This window comes from Epinephelus moara, chromosome 13, assembly GCF_006386435.1.
Source record: "Epinephelus moara isolate mb chromosome 13, YSFRI_EMoa_1.0, whole genome shotgun sequence".
Taxonomy (NCBI): domain Eukaryota; kingdom Metazoa; phylum Chordata; class Actinopteri; order Perciformes; family Serranidae; genus Epinephelus; species Epinephelus moara.
The window spans coordinates 11,056,907-11,072,401 of NC_065518.1; the positions used below are offsets into that span (position 1 = coordinate 11,056,907).

Below are 15,495 nucleotides of genomic sequence, written 5' to 3' on the forward strand. Positions count from 1 at the left end.
AGATAGAAAGAGATGTGTGTTTGGATATCAGGGGGCAAAACCTTTGTTTTCAATTCCAGAACAATTTGGCGAAAGTCTAATTCGTGTATCTCGCCGTCGTCCTCGTCCTGATAACGCCGAGGGGGGTGAAAGTGGAGCCAACAGTCTGCTCGGCAGCAGACTTTGTTGTAGCTCTGTATCGCGCTAAAATCTAAGCCCGCCCACTTTTTAGCAGTCTAATCACATGCGAAGGATTTAATTTAAATCTCTCTTGTAACTCAACACTAGGGATGTTCCTGGTGACTAATTTCCCTGTCGACTAAACAAAAATTTTAATTAAGACTAGTCGACTAGTCTAAAAAAAGGAAAACACTCAGAAAACAGTCAAAGTCCTGGCATGGTGTATTCAGGCGCAACATATTCCATTAACTTCCTGAAGCCTTTACCCTCAACAAAGTTAAGAGGAAGTATATCTTGCGAGGTCATTGTCGTGATGAGCTGCGTTATCTTCTCAGACCGGGCGGGATCACAGCGTCTCCTGAGTGTGGCTATCATCGCTAGCAGCAGCAGCCATTGTTCTGTGCAGGTTAACATCCAAATGCTTGAGTTGAATGTAATTGCGCGTTGCTCCAGTCAAGTGATTATATGCCAGTTTTTTCTGACACAGCCTACATGCTCCCTTGTTGTTTTTTTTTAATTTTCTAGATCAAAGTACCGCCAAACTGCACTGGTTTTGTGAGAGGACGTCTCTCCAATTTCCCACCGTGCTGTTTTAAAACTCCAGTCTACTCGAGCATTGCTGCGGGGAGGGGGACTACTGTCTGACGGCTCTGTAGCCCCCACTAGTGGCGGGCAGCTGCATGACAGTTAAGCGGCCTTGTACACGAATAAAACACTAATTGGTTTAACCGACTAATATTTCTGGTGCTGACTAGCGAGGGGGCGGATGTTTAATCGTTTAGACGACTAATCGCGCACATCCCTACTCAACACTGCTTAAATATTCTGTCTCACTGGGAAATACATCCCAGTACAGAAGCTAAAGACACTCCAACTTACGTTTCACTGGGACTTGAGTGTTTACATCTTGAACTGTCACAAGCACGAGCCTCTTGTCCATGAATAGATGCACGCTTCCTTCTAGGTGGTGGCACAGTTGACTGGTGTAGTTTGATAGAAAGAAAATAGTTCTTCAAGTCTTCACATTCATCTTTGGTAACTGGGTTATTATTGTTAGAGTTTTTCAAATGTATTTTTTGAAGCTTTGAGCACCACAAACCAAGTGCCATCTAGTTCTGTTAGTTGGAGAGAAGGCAGACATCTCTATGGCCGATATCTCCAACACCCAGCAACTCACACCAAAACAATCTGGATTCATAAATAGCACTACAGGTAAGAGGAAAAATATGTGTTTTTGATTTTGAGGTCCACTGTCCCTTTAAAGTCACGATGTTGTGGCCCTTTTTCTTTCTTACATGTGCACCAGTATGGCTCTGTGGATTGCTATGTTGGTGCACCAGTTTGGTCCAGATTGAAGTGTGTCAACAACCATAAGATGGATTGCCGTGAAATTTTGTCCAGACATTTATGATTCCAAGAGGACGAATCCAACTGACTTTGGTGATCTCATGACCTTTCCTCTAACACCACCATGAGGTCAAAAATTAAATTCGTCCAGAACTGTTGCATTTGTGATGATGGTACTCCCATCACCCTCGACTGTACTTTGCTACTATTTAGCAAATGTTAGCATGCTAATACACTAAACACAGATGGTGAACATTATACCTGGTAAACACCAGCATTTTAGCATTTAGCTCTTTGCTGTGCCTAAGTACAGCCTGACAGAGCTGCCAGCATGGCTGTACACTCCTAGTCTTGTTTAATCTGTCTCTGGCAAGTCCCCTAACTTTATGGATTTGCAGTCCTAAATCAGTCAAGTCACAATTAGGACTTGAGACTTGACTTGGACTTGATTGCTATGAGGGTTGACTTATCTTAGACTTAAAGGAAAAACATTTAAATTCTTACCAAGAAAGAGAAAAATAGACTTGATGAGATGAAACTTCAGTCGTACTCCAACACTCGTACTACAACCAAGACAGCTCTGGCATGTTACTGTGTGTGTGTGTGTGTGTGTGTGTGTGTGTTTTCATGCATATTTGGTCCTTGCATCCACAAACTATATTTTTCTGTGCCCGTGTTACTATTTTAAAAGGATATGTGTCTATGTGTGTAAGGGAGAGAGCCTTGTCTGAACTGCAGGTGTGCAGGTTTTCCCCTCCAGCTCAGCACTACCTAAATCTATATCAGGGATTATTATGTTGTGTCCTGTCTGTCCTACTGTGTGTGCTTTAGTGTGTTCAGCCTCATGTACCTGACACACACACACACAGACACACACACACACAGAGTACACTCGACCTTGATGAAGTGAAAGGACGACTTGCGAACGAACAGATGGCATCACTATCAGTGCGATTACGTAACAGAATTTGGTTTCCCACGTCCGTATCGATGGTTTCAGGCGGACTCCAAACAATCTGCCTCAGTGTTTTAGAGGACGTTACAGCCAACGACAACAACAGAGCTGCTGTCAACCTTCCTTTATTCTGCCTCTATCAATCAAAAGTCCAAGCCAGGGTGGGTGATGGCTGCTCTTTTGTTGTCCTCCTCTGCATCTTTTTTTGTAACCAACTAACACCATTCAGGGTGCGTTCACAAGGCTACGCACCATAGAAAGCTCTGTCCAAAAGAAGTTTAATCTTTTTCCCTGTCTGGTGTCTGTGGCTTCATGAACGTAGCCTCAACTTTGCTCCTCACTTATCTAATCTTGACTTTTTGACTCACTAACTACAGTCCAAGTTTACACATTGGTGCATTTACTGTAGAGTTGCAAAGTGGGAAGAGATGCTGGGTGTTGAAATATTTTCCCTACTATAAAGACTTCCTTTTTTCTTATAATGATATCCTCGATGCTTGTCAACGTGAAACAAAGGAACCTACTTTGACATAATGTAACTTTTACTGAACAGGAACGTAGAGAAGAGTCTAAAAACGTGCGATATTCAGTTTCCTCATATTAGCAAACGTACATAAGCTAGCGGTCGTATCAGACTAAGTCAGGCTTTAGGTGCTAAACGCCTGAGTGTATTGAAGTCAACAAGGATGTCACTTTTAATTTGTAAGAGAAGAAATATTTCAGAAGTTACATAATTTAGTTTCAGGGCCAGATCACGCCGAGACGCGTCACTACTAGGGCTGTGACGATGACTGCGTCACAGCAATACTGCGGTTTGTGACACTGCAGCGGTGATGAGGTCTTTTTGAGCCAATATAATAAATTCATTAAAAAATGCACACCTTTGGCTCTGATTGTTTAATGTTCCGCCCACAACACTATCTGATTGGTTATACTTAATGAGTAGTAGCCTGTCAACGCTGCTGTGCCACCGACTGCAAAGACAGATACTCGAGCTGCTGGTCGGCAAACTCGAAACTGCGTGCCAAACATTGTAGAGTGGTGTGAATCCGCGCATTGCGCAAGAACTTTGAGAACTTTTTAACTTTTACACACGTCTGAAAACTGCTCGTAAAATGCAACATGCGATGCAGGGGAGAAGCACAAGCCAGGCGACACGCACCATCAGAAAACAATGGTTTTGCTGGCAACGCCTTTCTAGCAATGCGTCTAGCTGGTGATTATCAGTTTGAATTATTTCAGTAATGATTTTTCCATCGGTTTACTTAGGTGAAATACTACGATACCCATGAGCCCCAGCAGCTGTAGCTATGGAGAAGAAAGTGCAAATCAGAGCTACAGCAAATTTAAGAGATAAGAGATAAGATACACACATCATAGATTGGGTGCTTTCACATTGCCGGTTTGGTTTTGGTTTGGTTCGGTTCAATAGAACTCTAATTTGCCCTTTAAGTGCAGTTCATTCAACCTGCGTAGTTGTCCCTCCATTGTGACATTAGAAAGTGTCACATTTATCTTGCAAGTGTACTCTTCTTCAACGTTTGCTTTACTTCCTGGATTTTTCCCACATGGAAATTCTGACCAATCAAGAGCAGCTTTCTCGCGCAAGGCATTTGATCTGGTCCACTTGTCACTGCTGCCGTGAGAACATGAACCAACTCTAGGCAATTATACAACTGTGTAACAAAATTAGTCCCTGATTCAGACCAAAGCAAGACAACTCTAGGTCTGGAAGAATCTTAAATTAATCCAAAACTGACCCAGAATCTGCTCCTGAACTGAATTTAGCTGCACTAACTTGCAGCTAGCGCCACATGCAACTGAATGTTTAGCTCTGTGATAACGTGTTTCTTAGTAAAATGCTACTTGGGACTCGCAACCCAGTGGCTAATATTTTGTATGTATGATTTCATTAAAGTTCTCCAACTGTCAGTCACCTAAAAAAAGAATACGCCCAAAATAAGTCCTCACACTTTGCAACTCTATACATGTATAGAATACACACACATTGACTTAGAGTAGAGGAGCGTAATGCATGCCGGCCCCCTCATAACCACTCCTTCTGCTCTGCTTCTATTTTCTCTGTCTCCTTTTGTCTCACCTGTTCTTTCATCCTCATATTTTGTCTCTGTCTTTATCTTTTTGCTCTCTTTCCTTCTGGTATTCTTCTCTGTTGTTTTCCTTCCTCATCCGTTCCCTCGCTCTTTCTCTCTCTGCTACTCTGTCGTTTTATCTTTCTGTCTTTTCTCCTTTTTATCTCCCGCTCTGTTGTTAACATCCTCAGCTGTGCTCAGACCCCTGCATGAGGCTAACGCTCATAGCGGATTGGCTGTAGCTGCGTGCATGAGGAGCACTGGGGGCCCAATCAAACGCAGGCAGGAACAGGAAATGGAACGGGAGACAGGAAGCGCCCGCCCACAGGGGCCTCGCAGGTACCACCACTGTCCCCTCCTTATGTGTCCGCAGCGGTGCCTGTCTCAAAACCACCTCAGACCCCCCCCTCTTTCCTTCCTTCCTCCCTCCCTCACTTCGTGTGTGTCCTCAGCTTGAGCTCCACCTCAGGACTCCACTGTGTGTGTCCTCTGGGTGCTGGCTGTCTAAAAACACCTCAACACCCTCATGTGTGTGTCTTCAGCTCTGGCTGCCCCAAAATCCCAGAACCCCGTTTTTTTGTAACCCCAAGCACTGCACTTTCACACCCTGCTGTATGTGCGTATGTGTGTTCTCAAGCACACACACTTGACTGTGTACAGTAACTTCTTCTTATTCCTTTTGTGTTTGCGTGTTTGTTGCAGTGCAGTTAAAAAAAAACCTGCTTTGCTGGGCTCTGTGTCGCCATCGAGGATAAAAAGAGGGAGACAGAGTCGCTCTCTGCTTCTCCGTGCTTCACTGCTTCCCTGCATTGTTGTTGTGCTGCTCTTTGTAGCTGTGTGCTGCGAAGGCTTCCCTCCGCTCTTTGTGTGCCGCCGATCTGTCCCTCTGTGCACCGTGAAGCTGCAGTCCGTCACTGTGTTTCTGTCCTGTGTGCTGCCGTGTGATTGTAGTTACAGATCCTTCGCTGCGGTTTGCTTTTTGTGTCTCTGCTCTTTGCTGCTGTGTTTGTGTGTTACTGTAAGTCAGCCCGCCTCCCTCCTGATGTGTCGGTTTTGCTGTATGAGGAGGGGAAGGCGAAGTTTTTGTAAGAAGTGTTGTATTTAATATTTAAAAAGAGTGAGGCAGCTCATCTAGAATCTGAGATAAAGATTTAATCACATGTAATAGAGTTGAATAAGAATAAAAACTAGACTTGCAGGAAAGAAATGAGGTCCAGGCATCCCATGACACCATAAGAAAACGCATAAACCCGAGTGGTATACGATATGAATAAAATAAAATAAAATAAATATGTAATTAACAAAGGTATTGATGCAATAAAATCACAGAGAGACAGAAAAAATTCTATTTGAGGTGTCAGTGTTATCACTAGCCTGAGTGTCAGACTGAAGCTCCCAGAACCTTCAGTCTGACATTGCCTCCATTGAAGGCGATTTACAAGGGGGAGGGAATTAGATTTTTCCCTAACCAATCAGTNTCCATCGTTTGGACGAGATAAATCGCAAATTCATTGCAGTATGCCAGACCAGAGATGCAAGCCTACTCAGTTGAGTGGGTGGGGTCTATGGTCTGGAACCAGGCTATGTTATCACTCAAGTATGTCACTGCTGGAAAGATGGTCTTTAAAAAAAACTAGGCTGTGTATGCAGTAAAAATATGCATATAATTTTGAAACTGGTGTCACATGACCAGATAAAACAGAGGAAAAGGACTATGGCATTTACTTTTGCTTAAGAGGTAGCAAACCTACAACTACCAGAATGCACTGCGCCACATCAGACCAATAAAACTGCTAGTAGGTGACGCAATGCAAGCTTGGCTGTTTTGAGACAGGAAACAATATGGCAGCCAGCTGGTACAATCTCGAATGACACTCAACAGTAAACTAAAATGTGTTTCTGGAAACATTTTAAGTGAGAAATAGGTAACGCAGTAAGAGAATCTTGGTTTAAATTTGATCAGTGCTGCCTAGTTTTACTGTTTGAACTCAGTTTTTCTAAACTTCCTTTTAACGATACAGGAAACAATATGGCGCCACTGTTTTCACAAATTCTTGTATTACAGCCAGTGCATTAAAATATTATCTGAAGATATTCTGAGTGAGAAATAGGCAACGCAGTAACAGAATCTTGGTTCAGATTTGATCAGTGCTGCCTACTTTTACCGTTTGAACACAGTTTGTCTAAACTTTTACAATACAGAAGACAATATGGCGCCGCTTTTTTCACAAGATTCTTGTTTAACAGCCAAACAGTGCATTAAAATATGATCTGAAGATATTTTGAGTGAGAAATAGGCAACGCAGTAACAGAACCTTGGTTCAGATTTGATCAGTGCTGCCTAGTTTTACTGTTTGAACTCAGTTTTTCTAAACTTCCTTTTAACGATACAGGAAACAATATGGCGCCGCTTCTTTTTCACAAATTCTTGTATTACAGCCAAACAGTGCATTAAAATATGATCTGAAGATATTTTGAGTGAGAAATAGGCAAAGCAGTAACAGAATCTTGGTTCAGATTTGATCAGTGCTGCCTACTTTTACCGTTTGAACACAGTTTTTTTTTAACTTTTACAATACAGAAAACAATATGGCGCCACTTTTTTTCACAAAATTCTTGTATTACAGCCAAACAGTGCATTAAAATATGATCTGAAGATATTTTGAGTGAGAAATAGGTAATGTAGTAACAGAATCTTGGTTCGGATTTGATCAGTGATGCCTACTTTTACCATTCGAACTAAATTTTTCTAAACTTCCTTTTAACGATACAGGAAACAATATGGCGCTGCTTCTTTTTCACAAATTCTTGTATTACAGCCAAACAGTGCATTAAAATATGATCTGAAGATATTTTGAGTGAGAAATAGGCAAAGCAGTAACAGAATCTTGGTTCATGTTTGATCAGCGCTGCCTAGTTTTACCATTTGAACAGTTTTTTTTAAAACTTTTACAATACAGAAAACAATATGGCGCCGCTTTTTTCCCCACAAAATTCTTGTTTAACAGCCAAACAGTGCATTGAAATATGATCTGAAGACATTTTAGGTGAGAAATAGGCAATGTAGTAACAGAATCTTGGTTCAAATTTGATCCGCGCTGCCTAGTTTTACTGTTCAAACAGTTTTTTGTTTTTTTTTACTTTTACAGTACAGGAAACAATATGGCGCCGCTTAACAGAATCTTGGTTCCTATTTGACCAGCGCTGTCTTGTTATACAGACAGTATAACAAGACAGCGCTTCAATACTCTGTGTCGGACGTGGGGGGCGTATGAAAATACAGAAGTGTAATTTGAGCAACGGCTCTAGAAATAGAAACTACAAGTTAGAGATATAGTCAGGAGCCTTTAGTGCCTTAAACTTGGTCCTTCAAATCTTAAATTCTACTCTGAAAGGAGTCTTACTGCAGCACTTTGAACTGGCTGAATTTAAACTATAAGGTAGAGACTGATAGGATTTGCTGACTTAGTCGTGTTAATGTCGGGTTAAGTCTCTGTTTCATTAGAACTCAGCTTAAACAGCTGCAGAAAAAAAAAAAGAAAAAAAGAAGAATAAATCCAAACTGTTAACAGCAGTAAGGAGGAGGAGAAGGAGGTAAAGCTCAGCGCTCAGCCTCTTTTATTACCTTCCTTCTCTCCTCTATTGATCAACACAAGCCTCTGATTTACAGCTTGCTGCTGCAAAGCCTGCTGGGTAATTACTAAGGCTGAAAAAGAGACGGGAGAGTTAACGTGGGGGATGGGGGCCAGAGCTCACGTAGACACGGACAGGTTTGCACACACTGTCTTTAAAAATAGACACACAAATTTACAGACCTGCTGGTCACACATACCAACACACACACGGGTTTACGACACACGCCGCAACACAGATAGAGTACAGGACCTCTGCAGAGAGGATCCACTAATGTTCAACATATATCATATCCTCCACATATCAATGTATGTAAATCAATAAAGTAATATAGCGGCCCGCCGAGACTGAATTACACCAGGCTGTAGAAGCCACATTTATTTTCAGTGTTGATTTACTGCATCAGCGCAGCAGAGGGTAGATTGCTGTTTTGATAATCAGATTTAAGTCTTCAGGTGTTTGGTTGTTTGAGCTGAGTGTGTTCACATCGCAGAGTTTAAGTTTGGTGAATCTGCAGCGATGTGTCAGTCAGTGGAGCTGAGCTTGTGCCTGACTCATAAACAGCATGGCTGTGAAATCCCGTACACAAAGCGATGCTTGCACAAGGCTGCATCATTGTGTAGCTGTTTGCTCTGTATGAAAGTGTGTGTGTATGTGTGTGTGTGTGTGTCTTTTGCTTGTTTATCCTGGTGTGCTGTTGTGACCTTCCCTCGATGCAGTAACTCACCTGACGTCAGAGCAGCGCTTTTTTTGGGGGGGCTTTTTTTTTTTTTTTTTGTTTGCCTCGTGCTGCCGGCTGACTGACACCCTCCCTCTCTTGTGTCCTCCAGTGAACAGCCTGGCCCGGTCCAAGTACTGCTGACGCCCAATCAGGAGGAGGAAGAGGACCAGGCAACGGCCAACCAGGACGCTGCTCTGGGCCCGGACCCGCCCCCTCCACCCTATCGGCCCGCTCCCCCTCGGCCCCCGCTCACCCTCAGCATCCCTCACCCTTGCGCCCCTTCCAGCCAAGGGGAGGGGGAGGAGGGTGGATGCATGGGGAGGAGAGGGGAGGAAGGCGAGGATGGGAGGGAGGGGACGGGGGTGAGGCTGTGTGAGTTGCTGCAGGCAGGGGGGGTGAGTGTCAGACCCCTGGGGAAGCACTTAGCCATCTCTCTGCCCTCGCTTCCTCTGCGTCTCTGGGATACACACACCACACACACCGCACACTCCACACACCTTGAACCCACACACACACACCCTCCCCCTCCGTCCTCTTCTCCTCCCCCATCTTCCCCTCTGGAAGCCTCCGGGCAAAGGAAACCTCTCACGCCTCTGTGGCAGCCCCCCCGGCCCCATTCCCCCGCTGGTGCTGCTCAGCATTGGCCGAGGCACGAAGCCGCCGCTGACAGCGGCACGCGTCATTGGTCCTCCTGGAGTTTGGACCGCCCTGACGCCGTGGTGACGCCGTATGACACGCCCCCAGACCGCTGTGTCCCCATCAGGCCGCAGACGACCAGTCAGCACTACAGCTACAGTTGCCAGTCCTCTCCAGGGCACTACAGCTCCCAGCATGCCCCAGGGCAACACAGTGATCCCTCGTGTGACCGCGAAGAGGCTGAGCTGTCTGAGCTTGACTCCCTTTACCAGGCCAGTCTGCAGGCTGGCAAGACAGGTACACACACACACACACACACACACACACACACACAGTCAGACACAAAGCCAAGAGCTACCACAAAACAACTTCAGAATTTCATTACAATGACAATACATGAAAAGTGTAGGTGTATCGTTACCAGTATCCTCAGTAGACTCATACAGAAACATTCGCTCTAAATCAGCAGTCATCTAAAGCCCTTTTTACACAGTGGTGCAGTGGTTAGCATTGTTGCCTCACAGCAAGAGGGTTCCTGTTCCGAACCCCGGGGTGGGGTAGCCCTTCTGTGCAGAGTTTGCATGTTCTCCCTGTGTCAGCGTGGGTTTCCTCCAGGTACTCCAGCTTCCTCCCACAGTCCAAAGACATGCAGGTTAATTGGTGACTCTAAACTGCCCGTAGGTGTGAATGTGAGTGTGAATGGTTGTCTGTCTCTATGTGTCAGCCCTGTGATAGTCTGGTGACCTGTCCAGGGTATACCCTGCCTCACACCCAATGACAGCTGGGATAGGCTCCAGCCTCCCCCCCGCGACCTCTGTATAAAAAGTATAATCACAGTATGGGGGGACAGACTTGTTTCACCTTTAAGCCAGCAAGACTTATAAAGTAAGCTGATAGCAGTTAGCAGCTATCTCACAGAAGAAGAACAGTGGCCAAAAATGCAAATTAGGTAAACTTTGAGGTCAGGGAGCTCCTTACCCTTTGAGCAGAGGACGAGATCAGCCGGCATATAACTGTGACTGTAAATGATTGTTATTGCCATGTTATGCCATTTGTTATTGTTTACAAAGTGCTGCCTGATGTGTATGTTATGTGTCAGACTAGAGGCCAACGCTACTGTGTTACATGTCACGCCTCTTTTGCTTCCGCGATGCCAGCATGCTGTCTAAAATTACACTGGAGCAGCATGATACCACCATTGCTCGGTTCAGTGTAAGGCAGCATGAATAAGGGACTTTGTTGCAGCCCTATAACGCGATCTCTGTGTAAGGGTGCTTTCACACCTGCCCTGTTTGGTTCGGTTCAATCGAACTCAACTTTGCTCCCTAAGTGCGGTTTGTTTGGGCAGGTGTGAACTGTGAAATTGTGGAAAACTATTTTACTCTCTCCTTGTTAAAGGTATACAGTGTAGAATTGTCTTTTAATGTTTGTAAACCAGCTCGCCAGTGAAAGTGACAGTAGAAGCCAACGCTAGATTCACTCGTTTGGCATTTTGTGTCTCTACATTTGTGGAGTTTTTTTTGGCACTGTGTCTCTTGGATGCCTGCTGTTTACAGTCTGGCACCTGGTCACTACCTTTACATAAAGCCCCAACCCCACCTGAGCACGCTGGAGGTACACGCCCACAAATGTCTCGAACACCCTGCCCACCAAAGGGTCCAATTTGGCCCTCTAGATGACTTAGCACACCTAATGTTGATGCTCATGTGAAGGCTGAGAGGTTTCAGGAGCAAGATAAACAGCGAGCAGACACTTCATGTAAAATGCTGCCTCAGAGGCTTTTCCACCCTGACCACAACACAGCTCTCTAAAATAACAATGAATACTTCCTGTGCTCATATTGAAAGATACTGAACATTGTGCAAAATATTGTCAACCAACAACCAACCCTGCTGCTGAGGCAACGTCAGGTTGTAAATGGTTTGTACGGCAGCGGATGACTTCACCTGCTTCTTCAATAGTTTCCACTTAATTGGGAAATTATGAAAAGAGTCACATGTAATGACAGTGAGTAGCCGACTGACTGAATGTGGATAAACTGAGACATACTGTTGAATTTGCACATATTTTTCTGAAGATATCACGGGCTGTTCATCATCCATCCATCCATCCATCCATCCATCCATCCATTTTCTAACCGCTTATCCTCTTGAGGGTCGCGGGGGTGCTGGAGCCTATCCCAGCTGACACTGGGTAAGAGGCTGGGTACACCCTGGACAGGTCACCAGACTATCACAGGGCTGACACATAGAGACAGACAACCATTCACACTCACATTCACACCTACGGACAATTTAGAGCCACCAATTAACCTGCATGTCTTTGGACTGTGGGAGGAAGCTGGAGTACCTGGAGAAACCCCTGGTGAAAAGATTTTTTTTTAGCATTTGTAGCATGAGGATGAAAAAAATGTGAGAAGTCTTTGGCGATTAGACCACATTGAGACGGTATGATTGAAGGAGGGTGATAAATCCGTAGTCAAATAGGGCCCTTCGCACATGGCCTATGGCATTGTGAGCATTTATACTTGTGCGGTGGTGTGTCTGCAGTTACACCTCCAGAACACTAGTTGGTGGAGGGGTTTTTGTGTAGTACTGTAAAGTTTAGTTGATTCAAAACACACATTAAACACACATTAAACATGGCTTAATAGAGACAATGTCAAACACAAGCACACAAATCAGCTTCACTATAACTCGCAGCATTCACAGACAAACACTTGTCTTTATCTGGACACATTTTCCCCACAAAAACATGCTAATGTTATTAGCACAAGCCTATGGCATTTTACATTGTATAAATTAGCATAGCGGCTAGCGTACTTTTCCTCTTCTCATATGAAGCCAGGGACAACAGCAACATTTAACAGAGGTAACGTTACAATATTCGGCTCCATTACAACTCACAAAGTTTACTGACAAAACAACTGTCTTATACTAAACACGTTTTCCACACAAATACAACATGCTAACGTTATTAGCACAAGCCCATGGAATTTTACATTGTATAAATTAGCCTAGCGACAAGCGGAGATTTCCTCTGCTCATATGAAGCCAGGATAAATCACACACAAGACTTAAATTGCTATTTTTGTGGAGGCTTTATTGTCTTCACAATTTATTGTTTCTTATCTGTGAAATTAAAGTAAATAAAAGCTTCGTTTCCACTGAGGGAAATGGTTTCAGCTTACAGAAATAGACAGGAGGTCTGCGTCGTTGCGACGTGTAGTTACATTTCTGGGGAGGTGCATGTCAGGTTACGGCGTAGGCTATGGCGTCAATTCAGCGCAGAGGTATAAATTTCGCCTAATACATGGGGCAATGACAGGCTACTGAGGCCTCAAAGAGAAACACACCAGGAGCGGGGGACAGCCAGTAGGTCCTGGTCAGAAGACCTAAGGGACCTACTGACGATACATGGATGGAGGAGATCACTGACGTATTCAGGTGCCCGACCGTGGAGGGCTCTGTACAAGAGAACGAGTGTCTTGAAATGAATCCTGAACCTGATGGGAAGCCGTTATAAAGAAACTAAAATGGTAGTGATGTGTGTCGACCTGCTGGACCTGTACATTTGATATGTAGAATGGCAACAGGGGTATTTTGATGCAGATGGGTTGTTGCAACACATTTTGGGAACTTTCCTCATTTTAGTATTATTGTTCTTGCTAAGCCTTCCTGTCCTTTGAGAGGCCTTTTGGTGTGCTGTCACGTGACTTTAATAAAAGCAGAACTTTATGTAAAATTCCAGCCAAAAATCCAAAGTTTCCAAACATAAATAACAGGAAAATGTTTAAAAATTAACACACAAGACATGGAGACTTTTTAATATTCTGGAAGGGTGCAACCATAAAAACAGCATCTTGTGTTTGGACAAGAAGTGAAATATGTTCAGTAAAGGACTGGAACAGAATTAATACTCAATGTCTTAGAGATCCATCCTTTGACCTCCAGCTCTTCCTGTGTGTGTTTTCAGGCTGCAGCCCATCCGAGAGGCTCATATCCAGGGTGGGAGGGCAGGCTCGCTCCAAGACCCCCAACGCAGACATGGAGAGGAGTGTGTACGGGGCCGACTGCACCAGCACCCCCACCTACCTCAACAAGGTTAACATCTACGCAGCTTTTCCAACAGAATCCCCTCACATGTTCGCAGGTCGTCAGTTGGATCCATTTCCCAGCGCCTGACAGACATTTTCTCCCTCTGCAGCCAATGATGTTGCGGGATCTGCGTTTCGGGGTGGAGCCTGATGACGGGGAGAACCTGAGACGAATCGGACGCAGCCTGAGCGGCACAGTGGTGACCTCGCGCCGCAGCCGCCTGACTGCAACCCGCAGCTTCGTGAGTGTGACTTCCTGTGCTCTGCTGCCTCCCTGTGGCCGTGCTATTAAACTGCACCTGCCTGATGTCCCGTGGCCGTGGCACTTTACACATTGCTTTTCTCCCTGTGCTCTTCCCCCTCTGCTGTTTGTCTCCCTTTTGTCCTGCTTTTGTTTTCGATTTCCAATCTGTCCTCCTCTCTCTGCTTCTCTTCCCTCTCTTTCCTCTTTCTCTCTCAAAGGTGAAGCAGGCTGATGTCAGTGCCTCTCCTTGCTTACTTCCTCTCTTCTGAGTCCCTGTTGCTATTCCACCACTATCATCTTCCTCCATCCTCCTCATCACCAACACCTTCTCATCACCACCTCCCTCCACCGCTTCACAGGTAAACACTGCGCTGAGCTCACATGACTTGTAATCTTTAAAGGAAAAAGAAACACTCATCTGCTTGAGACTGGGAGGAGTGTACACATTTCCTTGGTTGAGCTACTTTGAGTGCCAGATGAGTGTTTCAGAGCAATTTCGAAATTAGGTCAGGATTGCAAAGTAAAAGTCTTTTCTTGATATTTTCTAAATGTTTTGGTAAACATTTTGCTTTCTGGCAAACTCATCTGGCACGAAAGTAGGTTAAGCCCCTATTTGCACAAAGCTATATCCTGGGGATGTGCATTAATTTGTAATAACTGTGGAGAGCCAAAAGTTATTTTCGTTTCTGGGCAAATCTGTCTCAAATTAGGTTAAAATTTCCAGCAGAAATCAACTTTCTTCTATATAAAGAATAAATCTATCCAGCTATAGTATCATTCTTTAAAGGTACACCCCAAAATCAAAAAATATATATTTTTCCTCCTTTTTTTTAAGACATATTTTTATTGAACTTTTTGCAAAGCATGGAAACAAGGAAAGCACAATACACAACGATGATACTCACAGTATGCAAATTACTGACATATGAACCCCGCAGGACAAGACAAGACAGTAACAGACAAACAAGCAAAAAAATAAATACAATAAAAATAAGAATAAATAAATAAATAAATGCAAAAAATAATTAAATTAGTTAAATTAAATTCAGGGAGTCCATGGAGGATTGTATTTCGATGGTGACAGCCTTTTTCCAGGCCAGTTCTATCAGCCCTGATCTCATCCTACGAGATGCAGATGCACCCAGGTCCATAGAGAGAGTCCCAGGTTCTTTTGCGAAAACCAGCAGGTAACTCGTCATTATATATTTCCTGTTACCTGTAGTGCTATTTACAGTTTTGGTGTGAATTGCTGAGTGATACCGGTTATAGAAACATCCGCCTTCTCTCCAGTATGATAGAACTAGATGGCACTTGGCTTGCTAGTACCAGGTTGGACCCCTTCTGCCTCAGAACTGCTTTAATTCTTGGTGGCATAGATTCAACAAGGTGCTGGAAACATTCCTCAGAGATTTTGCTCCATATTGACATGATGACATCACACAGTTGCTGCAGATTTGTCGGCTGCACATCCATGATGTGAATCTCCCGTTCCACCACATCCCAAAGGTGCTCTATTGGATTGAGGTCTGGTGACTGTGGAGGCCATTGGAGTACAGTAAACTCATCGTCATGTTCAAGAAACCAGTTTGAGATGATTTGAGCTTTGTGACA

At 44.2% G+C, this 15,495-nt stretch overlaps 1 protein-coding gene across 1 annotated transcript in view; it reads left to right on the forward strand.

Moving 5' to 3' along the window:
- The window catches only part of usp54b (ubiquitin specific peptidase 54b), a 94,883-nt gene that overhangs the window by 71,597 nt on the left and 7,791 nt on the right, over positions 1–15,495 (forward strand). Inside the window, exons 16-19 of the mRNA XM_050060090.1 lie at positions 4,746–4,893; positions 9,018–9,841; positions 13,520–13,647; positions 13,751–13,882. Coding sequence (XP_049916047.1) covers positions 4,746–4,893; positions 9,018–9,841; positions 13,520–13,647; positions 13,751–13,882 — 1,232 coding nt within the window. The remainder of the gene's footprint in view (positions 1–4,745; positions 4,894–9,017; positions 9,842–13,519; positions 13,648–13,750; positions 13,883–15,495) is intronic.